This window comes from Giraffa tippelskirchi, chromosome 4 (genome assembly GCF_054371585.1).
Source record: "Giraffa tippelskirchi isolate mGirTip1 chromosome 4, T2T-mGirTip1v1.2.pri, whole genome shotgun sequence".
In the NCBI taxonomy this organism is placed as follows: domain Eukaryota; kingdom Metazoa; phylum Chordata; class Mammalia; order Artiodactyla; family Giraffidae; genus Giraffa; species Giraffa tippelskirchi.
The window spans coordinates 65,479,095-65,491,421 of NC_137278.1; the positions used below are offsets into that span (position 1 = coordinate 65,479,095).

The 12,327-nt window shown below is 48.4% G+C and overlaps 1 protein-coding gene across 6 annotated transcripts in view; it reads right to left on the bottom strand.

Annotated features, from left to right (window-relative positions):
• Positions 1 to 12,327, bottom strand: part of SPTBN1 (spectrin beta, non-erythrocytic 1) — a 206,786-nt gene that overhangs the window by 33,116 nt on the left and 161,343 nt on the right. For all 6 annotated transcript variants that reach the window (XM_081589621.1, XM_081589622.1, XM_081589623.1 and 3 more), the window contains 8 exons: positions 12,183 to 12,300; positions 11,021 to 11,179; positions 10,099 to 10,401; positions 8,164 to 8,317; positions 6,656 to 7,526; positions 6,424 to 6,561; positions 4,915 to 5,671; positions 3,906 to 4,108 (listed from right to left, as the gene is read on the bottom strand). In XM_081589621.1, the coding sequence (XP_081445747.1) occupies positions 3,906 to 4,108; positions 4,915 to 5,671; positions 6,424 to 6,561; positions 6,656 to 7,526; positions 8,164 to 8,317; positions 10,099 to 10,401; positions 11,021 to 11,179; positions 12,183 to 12,300 (2,703 nt within the window). The remainder of the gene's footprint in view (positions 1 to 3,905; positions 4,109 to 4,914; positions 5,672 to 6,423; positions 6,562 to 6,655; positions 7,527 to 8,163; positions 8,318 to 10,098; positions 10,402 to 11,020; positions 11,180 to 12,182; positions 12,301 to 12,327) is intronic.

Consider the following 12,327-nt stretch of genomic DNA (forward strand, 5'->3'; position numbering starts at 1 on the left):
CTGAGAATCAAGAAGCATCACCGTAACACAGCTCCTCATACTCCCAAGCGCCAGCTGGCCTAAGCACAGGGTATGAAGAATGGCGAAAAGTGAAAGTGAAAATCACTCAGTCATGTCTCTCTTTGTGATCCCATAGACTACAGAGTTCATGGAATTTTCCAGGCCAGAATATTGGAGTGGGTAGCCTTTCCCTTCTCCAGGGGATCTTCCCAAGCCAGGGATGAACCCAGGTCTCACGCAGGGAGAGTGCAAATGGGAAGGTTTGGGTTTTCCTGCCAAGCAAAGCTCTTACTGTAGTGTCTGGGCAAGATCTCTTGACCAACCCCACCAACCCCCATGGCCCGGAGGAAGAAGAACACGACCTCTGATTCTCCATGAAGCCAAGAAAGGGCAGCTCAGGGAGCACCTGCTACAGGCTGGCTTTTAAAATACCTTCTTCAAGTGCAAGAAGCCCATAATGACCCATGCGTCACACAGGTTTGCAGTGACTACTGGCAAGTGACACTGGTAGTACTGCTGCCACCATCTGCCTGAGGACCAAAGGGAATCACTCACTGCTCCTTCAGGTCCCAGATCACAGGGACAATGTGAATGGAAATAACACTGTCAGGGAATTGCTCAACACATAATATTTTACTTTTTTGCTTTCAGTTGAAAGGGATTCTGTAGCTTCAGGCAAAGGGGTCTTATACCACTTAAGCAAAATGCAACAATAGAAAAGTACTTCTTATATGCTAAATAAAAAAAAAAGTTTACGCATAATTAATGATAAAAAAAAATTTCAAGGCACAGATTGGAAAGCAAAAACCAAAGTGGCATGTGCTAAGGGTGAGATTAAAAGGTATCCGTTTCCACCCTCTACCCCCACATTTTTAACACTGTGACTTTTATAATAATAATTTTAAAAGGCCTAAGTCCCTTTACTTCATAGCGATCCTTTCTCAAAGATGAAAACTTAAAAAAAAAGTTTTTTAAAAGACTGTGATTTCGGATTAAAGGAATTAGTCATCTAAAAAATGTGGGTGGGGAAGAAATGTCAGGCAAAGTCCTTCAAGTTCCCAACCCTCAAGTTCCAGTCACTGTTTGTACGGGGGTTTAAGAAAAAAAAAAGCAAATCTTCCAGAGGAAGGTAATCTGAGTTGGAGTTAAGTCAGAAAATGCAAAAGTCCTGCTTTGAGTCAAAGGCCTTGAAGAAAAGATCTCGTTTCTTTCCCGAGCATCACACGAAAATGCTGTCATAGCAAGGAGTAGTCAGAGACACGGGCAGTTAAAACAGGTCGTCCAACCTTTAAGCTCACTGAAGTAACAGCTAAAAATAACCTCAGACATTAAGAAAATTCAACATAAAGAGAAACACCACCAGAAGGAATCTTGAACGCATCTCTTATAAAATAAAGATTCACACGTGCCCAATAGATTTCTGCCTGGACAATTTTTCTCCACCCTGGTGTTCATGGGAAGTGAAACTCAGGGAGGTCTTTCAAGGTTGGATCACGGATTTAATTAAAGGGAAGGACCTTTCAGAACTTGGCCATAGTTTCCCTTATCCTTTAGAGTGCTGTTTGGGATGAGGTTAAATTTCTTGCGTTCTTTCCATCCCTCACCCCTATAATGAGACTCAAAAGCTCCTCACCACAAGAGGCAGATACTAGGTTCAACTCTGGTTCTTATGAAAAGTGAAGAACCACAGGTAAATGAGTAAAGCGTGCTGGTATTTTAAGTTTTGTTCCCATGTGAGATAGGGTCTGGTTTTATGAAACTGGACAGATTTCCTTTTCTCCCAGGATGGCATTGTGGCTGGAATTTTCCTCTGAGCCAGGAAGCTCACCCGTTCATACTCCCCCTGAGCAGGCTTGGACTGCAGGCTCCTTCCCACCACGTCAAAGGCACTATAAAGGCCACTCAAACCCTACCCACATCTGTTAAGTCAGTGTCTTTGTTCTAGCACTTTTTCATTTCAACGAACTCAGCGGTAATCGACAAGATTTCCGGAATGTAAGCACGTTATAATGATTTTGTGTTCTACAAAAATAGCTTCATGGGAGCGTCAGAATGTTTCTGGATGGAGATCAGATCCCGAAGGTTTAGATATTTACTTAGCTTGTGCTCTGATACCACCTGGAACTCAGATTGTGTATTATTATACATAATAATATATTTGTATATTATTATAACAGACCAGTATCCTCTGGGGTCAAGTTTCAGATTTTGAGGTCTCTGGGGATATTAAAGTGAAACCAGAATTCGGGGAACATATGCTGAGGAAAGTTAGAAAATGGAATCCTTCTGAGGGTAGATCACCAGAAAGCCCCGCCCCCTTCTCTCTCTGTTAAGCTTAAGGACAGTAGAGGATGTCTTCCCACTGCTTTTAGCAACAGAAATCTGAAGGAGGCCTTGGAACCCCAGGTGCCCAGGCTCTGAGTCAAGGACAAAAGGAAGCTTAAGCTGCAACAAAGAACTGCCAAAATGTTCTCTCTTATCCAGGAGTCTCCAGTCTTGACAGTATCACCTGCTTCCAACAAGCCCTTGCAGCTGCGGCATGGGGGTGGGGTGGGGGGAGATCAACACACTGAGGAAGCGGCCCAGGCAGCTGCAAGCCCACCTAAACACAAGTGTCCCCAATGGCCCAGCCCATTTCAGGAAACCAGCTGTGTGCACCTAACGTGGAGGAACATGGGATATCATGTTTACAAAATAGTGAGATTTAACACCGGGAGAAAAGGAAATTCTTTTTCTCCTTGTTAAAACTGTCTTGCCCAATCCTTATTTCTCATACTCATTCGAAGGTGGATAGATTTTTTTTTTTTGTAGCTGTTTTAAAAGCAACAGATACAAAATTATAATTTACCTTATATCCTATTCCCACAGTACCATCCTTAGAGCATATGGTTTAGGATCTGAATCAGTGCACAGGACAGACTGGCTAAAACCAGGAGCCTGATGTTTACGAGCAACGAGTTGTTCCCCTCTCCACTGCAGATCGTGACAAGTTTACATGGCCCAGGGTCCCAGGACACCCTCTTGGACACGGTAAGTAAGGAACTGCTCCCCACTGGCAGTTCTTCCTTCTCACTGCACTGGAAGGTCAGAGGTGCCTTGAGGGAGAGCTTGTTTCTTGATGACATCATTTCACAATGAGCCTGTAAATCTGGCCCAAACTGGGACCAGAGGTGATCAGCTGTAACAGAAACTGGTGACTGACTCAGATAGGCCATCCCTAGAGAGAAGTGGCCAGCTCAGAACAGGCCAGAACCAGGCCAGGCTATGTGTCCAAACCAGATCCACTAGACCTCCCACTTTAGTAATAACCAAGGCAGAGTGAGTGTTAGGAGAGAGGGTCTGATAAAGAATGTGGCCAGGGAGAAAAATCTCTTGGAACTGAAAATAAAAACAAAACAACAGCATCTAATGGTGGAGAGAGCTTGGCTGAAAAGGAAAAGGTCTTTTCTCATAAACAAGATGCCAATACAGCATCATCCATTAGGCCTTCTAGTAAAGGCCTAATGATGCTCCCTTTTTGGCTCTGCCAGGTACTCAGGACAAGCAAACCTTGCCCTTCTTCCCTACTCCTCCTGAGACCTCAGAGGAGTCTTGCTTGGATGAAGGTGAACGTGGGTTTGGCTAGATGGGGAAGCGTCTGGCTCTCAGGGTCCCACTGGGTGATGTGCTGTGTATCACCTCTTACAGGGCAGGCTTATAGCCCACTGCTACTCAGCACTCCAGCTCTGTAAGTCTTTGATTAGCTTGGCTTTTCAGGCTTTCTTTTGTAGATTAAATTTTACTAGAAGCCCGTATTCTGCCCAGTTTGGAATTTAAACCCATAGCCCCAAAGACGTTGCCAAACGATACAGATGCTTGAGAGCCCCAGGGCGCAAGACTCCCTTAAGAGCCTCAGGACTCCGCACCTGTCGTCGATGGAGTCCACCTTCTCCTGGATGCGATCCGAGTTGATGTTCCCATCGCTCACCAGCCTCCGGCCTGTTTCCACAACTGCGTTGATCTTCTCCTCATTGGCATCCATGGTGGTCATGAAATCCTCTTGTTTTTTAATAGCTGCTTCAGCTCCTTCCAAGGTGGTGGGCATTTCAGTATGGGCTAAAACATACTCCTAATTAAAAAGGGAAAAGCACAGCAGGATGAAAAATCATGAGATACAACTTGCCTTCAGAATATAAAAAAAGAAAAACCAGTCTTCCCTATTTCCATGCAACACACTTTGCAACAACTGCTTTGTCACACTTAGATAAAATTATCTATGGAGTCAGATAATATAAAAAGTTGGGAGGGGGGAAAAAAAAATCCCAGTGAGATGCCGGAAGTGACTAGATTCCCCTAAGTGGTTAAATACTCTCATTTTTCCGCCAAAGCAAGTGAGGGAAGTAAATGAAGGTTTGTGCATCAGCCACAAGGATCCACTCATGTGCCCATAAGGTGATAGCAACAGACCCTTCAAACCTAATCTTTCAAGAGACATTATCAACCCTGTATTGGTGATCATCCTTAGCTCTTTCTCTAATTTCTGCATTGTGTCACTTGATCAAGTCCCTGACCTTTCTAAGAGCAAGGAAGACAGAACCATTCAGAAAAAAGAAAAAGTTCCCCCAAATACTTTTCGACTGGATTACTACATCTCAGAATGTTGCCAATGTAATGAACTACTATGATGACATACTATGAGACATTAAGAAGTCCTAGATCGTTATTGTGGTGGAACTGTACTTTGCAAGGCAGCCTCCATGGGAATCTTCAGTTCTATCCCATTCACTGTGATGGGTTTCAGTGCCTTAGAAGTCAGGGAAAACAAATGTCTGTCCATTGCTCTTCTAGCTTCACACAAGTAGGTGTAAACCAGCAGCCCACAGGCAGCCGAGGTCCAACCCGATGGAGAGGAAGCCAAGCGGTGGGGGACATTACCTGGTTGTTCAGGAAGGCTTCGGCCTGCTTGGTGTCCCGCAGGAACTGCTGGTGGGCGTGGGACTGGGAGAGGAGGCTCTGCCTGTTCTCCCACATCTTGTGGAGCTCGTTCCAGCCTGTGTCCAGGGCCTGCAGCCGCTGCCGCAGGAACATGTACTGGGCGTCTGTCTGGCCCTGGGTGACCATCTCGCCCATGTCCCTCATCTTCTGGTAGTCCTCCTCGTAGTTGTCAATCTCGTTTTTGATGTTCTCATGCTGCGTGAGGAGCTTCTCGGCCTCGGTCAGGGTGTTAGGCATGTCCTCCGAGGCAATGGCCGTCTGTGTCCTGGAGAGCCAGGACTGGAAGTCGTCCAGGTCCCGCAGGAACTGCTGCAGCTTGCTGGCCTCTCCCAGGGAGGCCTCACGGTTCTTCAGTGTGGTCTTCATCTCCTCCCACACGTCACTGATCTCGGCCAGCCGAGACAGGATAGCCTGGGCCTGGTCCGGGTGCTCGGACTCCAGCTTCTCAGCCTCCTTCTGCAGGTCACTCAGTTTTGCCTCGATGGCCACGAGGTCCCGCTCCATGCCGGTCAGCTTGCGCTGCAGGGCCATGACACCCGCCAGGTCGTTGCCCAGGTCCTGGGTGGATTCGATGACTTTGGTCTTCTCCCGGATCCATGACTTGGTTTCGTTGCACTCGAGGTGGTAGTTCTGGATGCTCAGGGCGGAGAGGAGCGCGTCCTTCTTCCGGTCCACCAGCTCCCTGAACTGACTCCACCTGTGGGTGCCAGGGTGGCAGAGAAAGCAGTGTCAGAGACAGAACAAAAGGAGGTGGCCGGACAATGAAATTCATAGTGATGGTCAGAGCTGCCATTCTCCAGCCACCTCTGCTCTATGTGTTCCTTGGAAAACCACCTCCCTCAGTATGTGGACACCAAGTATCACCATTGCAAGAGCTCAGGGACACACTCTAATCTGTAAGAAGCCTGACAAGGAGAGGGACTTAAAGAGCGTAAAGGTGAGCAGTGACAAGACATCTGTCCCCCAGGGTCACTTAACTCCTGACTGCAATGCACCTCTTACTCACCTCCAAACTGCACCTACTAAACATGTCCCATACCCCAAGGCTTCAGCTGCCACCATGACCCACTCAAATGTATTTATTCAACAGAAAGATAAGATCAGGACAAAAGTCTACCTTGATAATTAGGACTTTTGCCCACCAATTATATCTCAAATACGCTAAAACCCTGTTCCAGAAATCACTTTAAAAGGGACAGCAGAAGTGCCACCTTGATGCCATGACCCACTATGCTGGGCATGGGTCTCACGCAGGCTCTCGCTTCCCACATGGGGGAGGGGTGCCCTGAACCATGTTGCCCCCAGAGACACTTCTCAGAAAACCAGGGTATGTAGAAAGACAGATGCCATGACAATGGCATCATAGTGTCAGTGACTCCATGCAGGAAATTCCTGACCCTCCTGGCCGGGCATAGGGAGCCAGCCTGCTGCCACTGGCCTCACGCTCACCTCGTGTTGAGCTTGTCCTGCTGGGCTTTGATCTCCTTCTCACTTGGGTGGCCGCTATGCATCAGCTGCCGAGCGATCTGGTTCACCACTGCCACCCGGGAAGCCTGGTTGTTCATCTCCGGTTCGAGGCTCTCGAATCTGCAAAGGCAATTCGACAGAGTGGTCACCTGCTTGGTCACTGAAGCTGCGCAGGGTGGGAGGGTGGGTGGGCAACCTCACGGCAGCCGCTCACCTGTGCTGGATGACCTCCAGGTCTTCCAGCTTCTCTGGGATCTGCATGTTGTTGAGCCACTGCTCCTTCTCGTCAATCCAGAGCTCACAGGCATCGGCCTCGCTGAACATCTTGTACAGGGCCAGAGTGTCCTGTAGCGCCTGCTTCCGCAGCCGCGTCAGCTCGGCCACCTCCTTGTAGCGCTCCTCAATGCCCGCCAGCCGGCCCCGCACGTCGGGGGACTCAGCGTGCTCCTGGGGCAGGGCGCTGGCTTGCTCGTGCAGCGAGTCAATGGTAGGCCGGTAGTTGGCGATCTCCTCCGCCACGTCCTTGTGTTTCTTGACCAGGGACTGGGTGGAGTACTCGTCGTGGCCCACGTCATTGCTGGAGACGATCTTGAGGATGTCCAGCATCCAGGCGTCGATGTCGTCGGCATCCGCCTGGAACTGGTGCAGCAGCGAGGCCTCCTCCAGGCGCTTCTTGCGGATGGCCGAGAGCTGCTCCAGGTGGGCCCACTGTTCGCGGATGTAGGCAATCCGCTCCCGGATCTTCTCAGACCCAAAGTGCTCCTCAGCGATCATGTCTTCGCCCTCCTTGATGGCCTGCTCGAAGTGGCCGCTGCGGCCACTCATCTCGTCCTCGAACGCCCGGTGCTTGCTGAGCAGGCGCATGACACTTGTGAGGTCCTTGCCGTAGTCATCGGAGGACAGGATCTTCTCCTTCTCCCGGATCCAGCCCTCCTCCTCTGCCATCTCCCAGAAGAACTTCCAGAGGCGACGGGACTCTTCCAGGCGGGCCCGGCGCTCGGCCGCCAGCTGGCAAAGTTCTTGGTAACAGAACTCCATGTGGGCCACTCGGTCTCGGATCACCTGGGGGTCGCAGGGCTTGTAACCTGTGTAACATCAAAGCGGGCACATGGGTGTGACAGTGGTAGCATGGGCTCCCGTGTATAGATAGGCAGTCGGCTACACCCCTGTTCTCCTTCCTAGGTCCCCCATTCATGCAAAGTGCAGGGCCACCTTCTAGGATCTTGATTGGTAGAGGAGGGAGGAGCAATGTTATTTTTTTTTTTGCCCCAAGTATTATTTTCTTTTGGCTCACTTAGGAACCAAAAAATGAGGTAAACTATAAGAAGGCAGCTGCATTTAAATATTTCTGAAACTGCACAAAACCAAACCTTTCCAAACAAACTTAGAACAAATATCTGCATGACCAGGTGTGAAAGCCAAGAGAGCCACGCCAGGCAGTGGGTGCGCAGAGTGTGGTCTGGCCGAGTTCACTGCCCAACACGAGCAAGTAGCACTTGGGTACTGAAGGGAAAGACAGGTCCATTTCAGAAAAGTAAGAGGGAGTTAAAAGTGTTCAGAAGGCCACCCTACAGCATCTTGTTATATCCCCAGCACGGCTCACTGGGAACCCACAAATGCCTGGTACCTTTCCAGGCTGCACTACCACACACAGCTCATCTAAGTCTCTAAAGACGGGCCTCTGGTGATGAGGGGGTACCGTCAGGGTCGGTCCATCCTTACCTTCCCCGTCGGTCGCGAACTTCTGGGCAGAAGCGTTGACACCTCTCACCCGCTCTGCCTGGATGCCAATGTCTGCTTCAACCAGGGCGTGCTTCTGTAACAGGTCTTCCACGCCAAGCAAGTGTTTGCCATAGTCTTGAGACAATAACAGCACCTGTACACAAGATGGACAGAGAAGACAACCGTGAGTACAACCTGGACTTCAGTGTCTCATAATCTGTGGACAGGATGGGAGCCAGCAGCCAAAATGTACCATCCCTCCAGCTACCCTCCCCATATCTTTAGAGGAAGATGATGGCAAGAAAATCAGAGCAAAACAAACCCAAAAGCAGCAGGAGAGACATAATAAACTAATGATCATCTATGTTGAATAAGACGTCAAACCTACACTAAAAAGTATAGAATAGGAAAGAAAAAAAAAAGGAAGGGAGGGGGCACCAGTATGAAATAAACTGGGCCTCTAAGAAGAAACTGGTGCACTAACAACTATTCAAGAAAAGACAATAAAGGTGACAGGTGCTTCACATCACAGTTTAAAGACATCTCCTTGAAGCTGCTGACCCCTTAACTGGATGCTCTCCTTATTTGAGAGCTCATTGGTACACCTCTGTAATTACACAGTCAACGGGAAAAGGCATCAAGAGGAAAAGCTTACAGACCACATCTTTAATCAAATAAGGAGAACAGGGTCAGCTCAGGTGACTATCACCCTTAGGACAATGCCCCAAGCAATGTCTCTGGTTTAAGTTTGAACCCGCTAACATTTTCTTTCATTTCTTCCATTACCCCAATTTGGGGAGAAGGGTGGTCTCATCAGACATCCTCTCCAGGTGGAATTTCTACTTCACTCTTACTTATGAGGAGGTCTCTGGCCCAATCTGAGTTACAAAGTAGAGGATGAATTCTAAAGTGCAAAGCACCTCTCTGCTAGATTTTATGAACATTTCTATTTTAGGTGGTTAAGATTAATGAGAACATATATGAGAACATCACAAATCTGGCACCATAAAAGGGAAAAACTAATGGTATGAAGTGACCTTGCTCCCCCTGCCAGGAACAGTTCAAGAGGTAAGCACAAGACAAGGGCTTACATCCCAGGAAGGAAATCCTCGCAGAAGGTCAAGCTTGGAAACGAACACAGTGTGCAAGATAAAGGAGGCTTTATGGTCCTGCCTGAAAACTGCCCTACTCTGCCCTGGCTATGAGGCTGAACCCCTCCCAGCTGGAGGAGAATGGCTGGGCATGGGTGAACTCTCATCAGGGGCCTGCATCAGAGGAAAGGACAGGCAGGGCTCCTCCTGGGTCAGGGCGGAGCTGGGAACTCCATGCTCAGAGCTGTCAGTAACAGAAGGGGAGCATTTGCAGCCCCTCCAGCCCCCGTCCTATGATACATACACATGTCCTGCACTTAATTCTTTCTGTAACCACACGAGGGAGACGGTAAGCACATCTTCCACTTGCAGAGGAAGGCAGGGAAGCTGTGGCACTCATGATCTGGACTCTGGCTGCCTGGTGGCAGGGCTGCACTCTGTCCACGCTGCCTCCTGCTCTTTCATACCACCTTCCTGGGCCCTTCCCCAAAGCAGAGCCACTCATACATAGACCAATGAGACAGAGATCTAGCTTGATGCTAAAGAATTAAAACCACAGAAAATCACAATTACCGGTCGCCTACCACGGAATCTATCTAAATTAGATCTGAGTCACATCAGCAGACCTTCAGCTATGGAACTGGTCCTGTTACAACTTCTCACTTCACAGCTCATTTAACATGTGAGCCAACAGCCTTCCCATGAGTGATGTGGCCCTCCTCTGGCTGTACCTGGGCGACTAGACCAGGAGCATTACCGTGTGTTGGGGGTTAGTGGGCGGGGCCCAGAAGAGAGAGAGGCCTGACTGAATGAGCTCCAGCCTCTAGGCAGGCATGTCTTTTACCTTCATTTCATCCATCCAGTCCATGATGTATAGCATTTCTTGGAATATCTTCTGCAGCCCCAGGTTCATCTCGAGGCGCTGTCTCCGGGCCCTGAGCAGCTCTAGCAGGTACTCCCAGAGCCGGATGACATTGTCCTTCCGCGCTGTGATGCGCTTGATGTCGTGGTAGTTCTCCGCCTCCAGTTCCCTGGCCACAGCCACCACAGCCTGCACACGCTCCTCGTATGCGGCGATGTCAGTCTCAATGGCCTCGTGCTTTTTCGTGGCGGCCTCGACGGCAGGAAGGTCAAATCCAAAGTTGTCCTAAGAGAAAAGGGAACAGAAAGAACAAACACAAAATTCAAAAGCCATCCAGTGTGGAACAAAGAAACAGAAAATGGAAGTGGAGTCCTGAGCACACCCGTTAATTTTCAGGGGTGGGAGGGGTCCCTAAAGTCAAACACTGACTCCAGACTCCTGACCCCACTGGCCTCTGCCTTACCTGAGGCCTGCAGAACTGCTCATGGGCCCAAAGCAAACCAGTGACATCTCACTTTACAGAGGGGTGAGGCATGTATGCAGCACCTGACCTACATGACTGGAGCAGGTGGTGGCTTATGTTAAGCCAAGAAGAAAAGGAGCCACTTATTTATTTCAAGGCCAGTCTAGCTGCCTTGAAGGCCAAAGGCTGGGAGAAAGGGAAATTTTGAAAAACTATACAAATATGAATGGTTCACACACACTCACTAGCTCTAAACAAACTTTGTTTGAGCTACTTCCAGATCTATGAAAAGTTAGATAAATAGTAGAAGAGAAACTGTATTGGAAATCGTAAACATCCTCTCTACGGGAAGTGGATGAGATGGGATGCTGGATGTGGACAACAGCTGTCCTAGGGCCCCTGGGCGTGGCCTAGGTTCCAGGGGACAGTTCCGGAGCAGACCTGGGACACCAGACGCTGGTTCTCGCTCAGCCAGGTCTCTCTCATAGCTGCCTTGCGGTCGAATCTGCGGGCGAGCTGTTCCAGTTTCTCCTGTCTTATGAGCTCGTTTCGCAGGGCCAGTTCTCGCTCATGTTCCGCTTTTTCCAGTCTTTCCCAGGCCTACGGAAATGAACGAGAATGGTTTCTGGCTACGTTCAAGGAACCATTCCTAGGCTGCAGTTAACAGCTAGTGCTTCTCAAAAAGACCTAAGAACTTAAAAGGGAAATCCCATTCCCACCCTCAGTGACTCTTAGCCTTGGGAAAAAAAATCATTTTCTCTCAGTTGAGCCCCATGGGAAAACTCTCTCCTATCTAACTTTAAAGATCCTGTGTTATATCTGGAAAACAAAACAGTGAAGATATGGAACAACGTAACTTAAGTTACAAATATCCTAAATTTCATTGAGAGGAAGCAAAGTATCTTCAACAGCTCTCAGCATATAAAAAAGAATAACCACTTCTTCTAAGAAATCATATTATCAATCTTTCATTCACTGCACTCTGAGCCACTTATTTTTAATTCATAGACCTGAGTATTTTTTTCCAAATCCTCACCAATTAAATTCATTCCTGTGAAATATCTTATTTCACATTATTTAACAAAGTCCTCTTAAAGGATATCTGAATGTGTACAATTGATCACGGTTCTAGATTTTTTTCAAGTTTCTGCTTAGAAATAATGAAATGAAATACCTGCAGACATAACAGGTATAGAAGCAATTTTTTTGACAGCTTCCCTGACAGAAGGAGTCAAAATCGTAAGCCCTAACCTCTAGGGATTCCAGATACATAAGGTTTTGAATTCTCCCCTCTGCAACTGAAAGATGGCTGAGCCAGCAGCCTGGGACAGATGAGAGGTAAACTGACTGTGGATCTGAGCCACAAGGTAAACAGGCTAAACTTGGTTTCATAAAATCTAACATCCCCCCAAACCTCCAGTAAAGTCCCCCAAATCACTCCACTGATCCTGAGCACTATCTGAGCAACAACTATCACTCAGTAACTCGACAGGCCAGGAAGGGGTCTTCCAAGATCTCTCAGCAATCAAGACCTACTGAGAGCACCAGAAAACCCACAGGAGGCTGGGGCCCACACAGCAGGCCACATGGATGGGTCTTATACCTTGTTAATGTCAGAGATGAGCTTCCCCTCCCGGGGCATGTAGACCTTCTGGTTATTGGCCCTCATCTTGCTCTGAATGGTGAAAAGCAGGACTTCCAAGTTCCCCTTCTCAGTAAATCTAGGCAGAGAAAACCAGCCATAAACA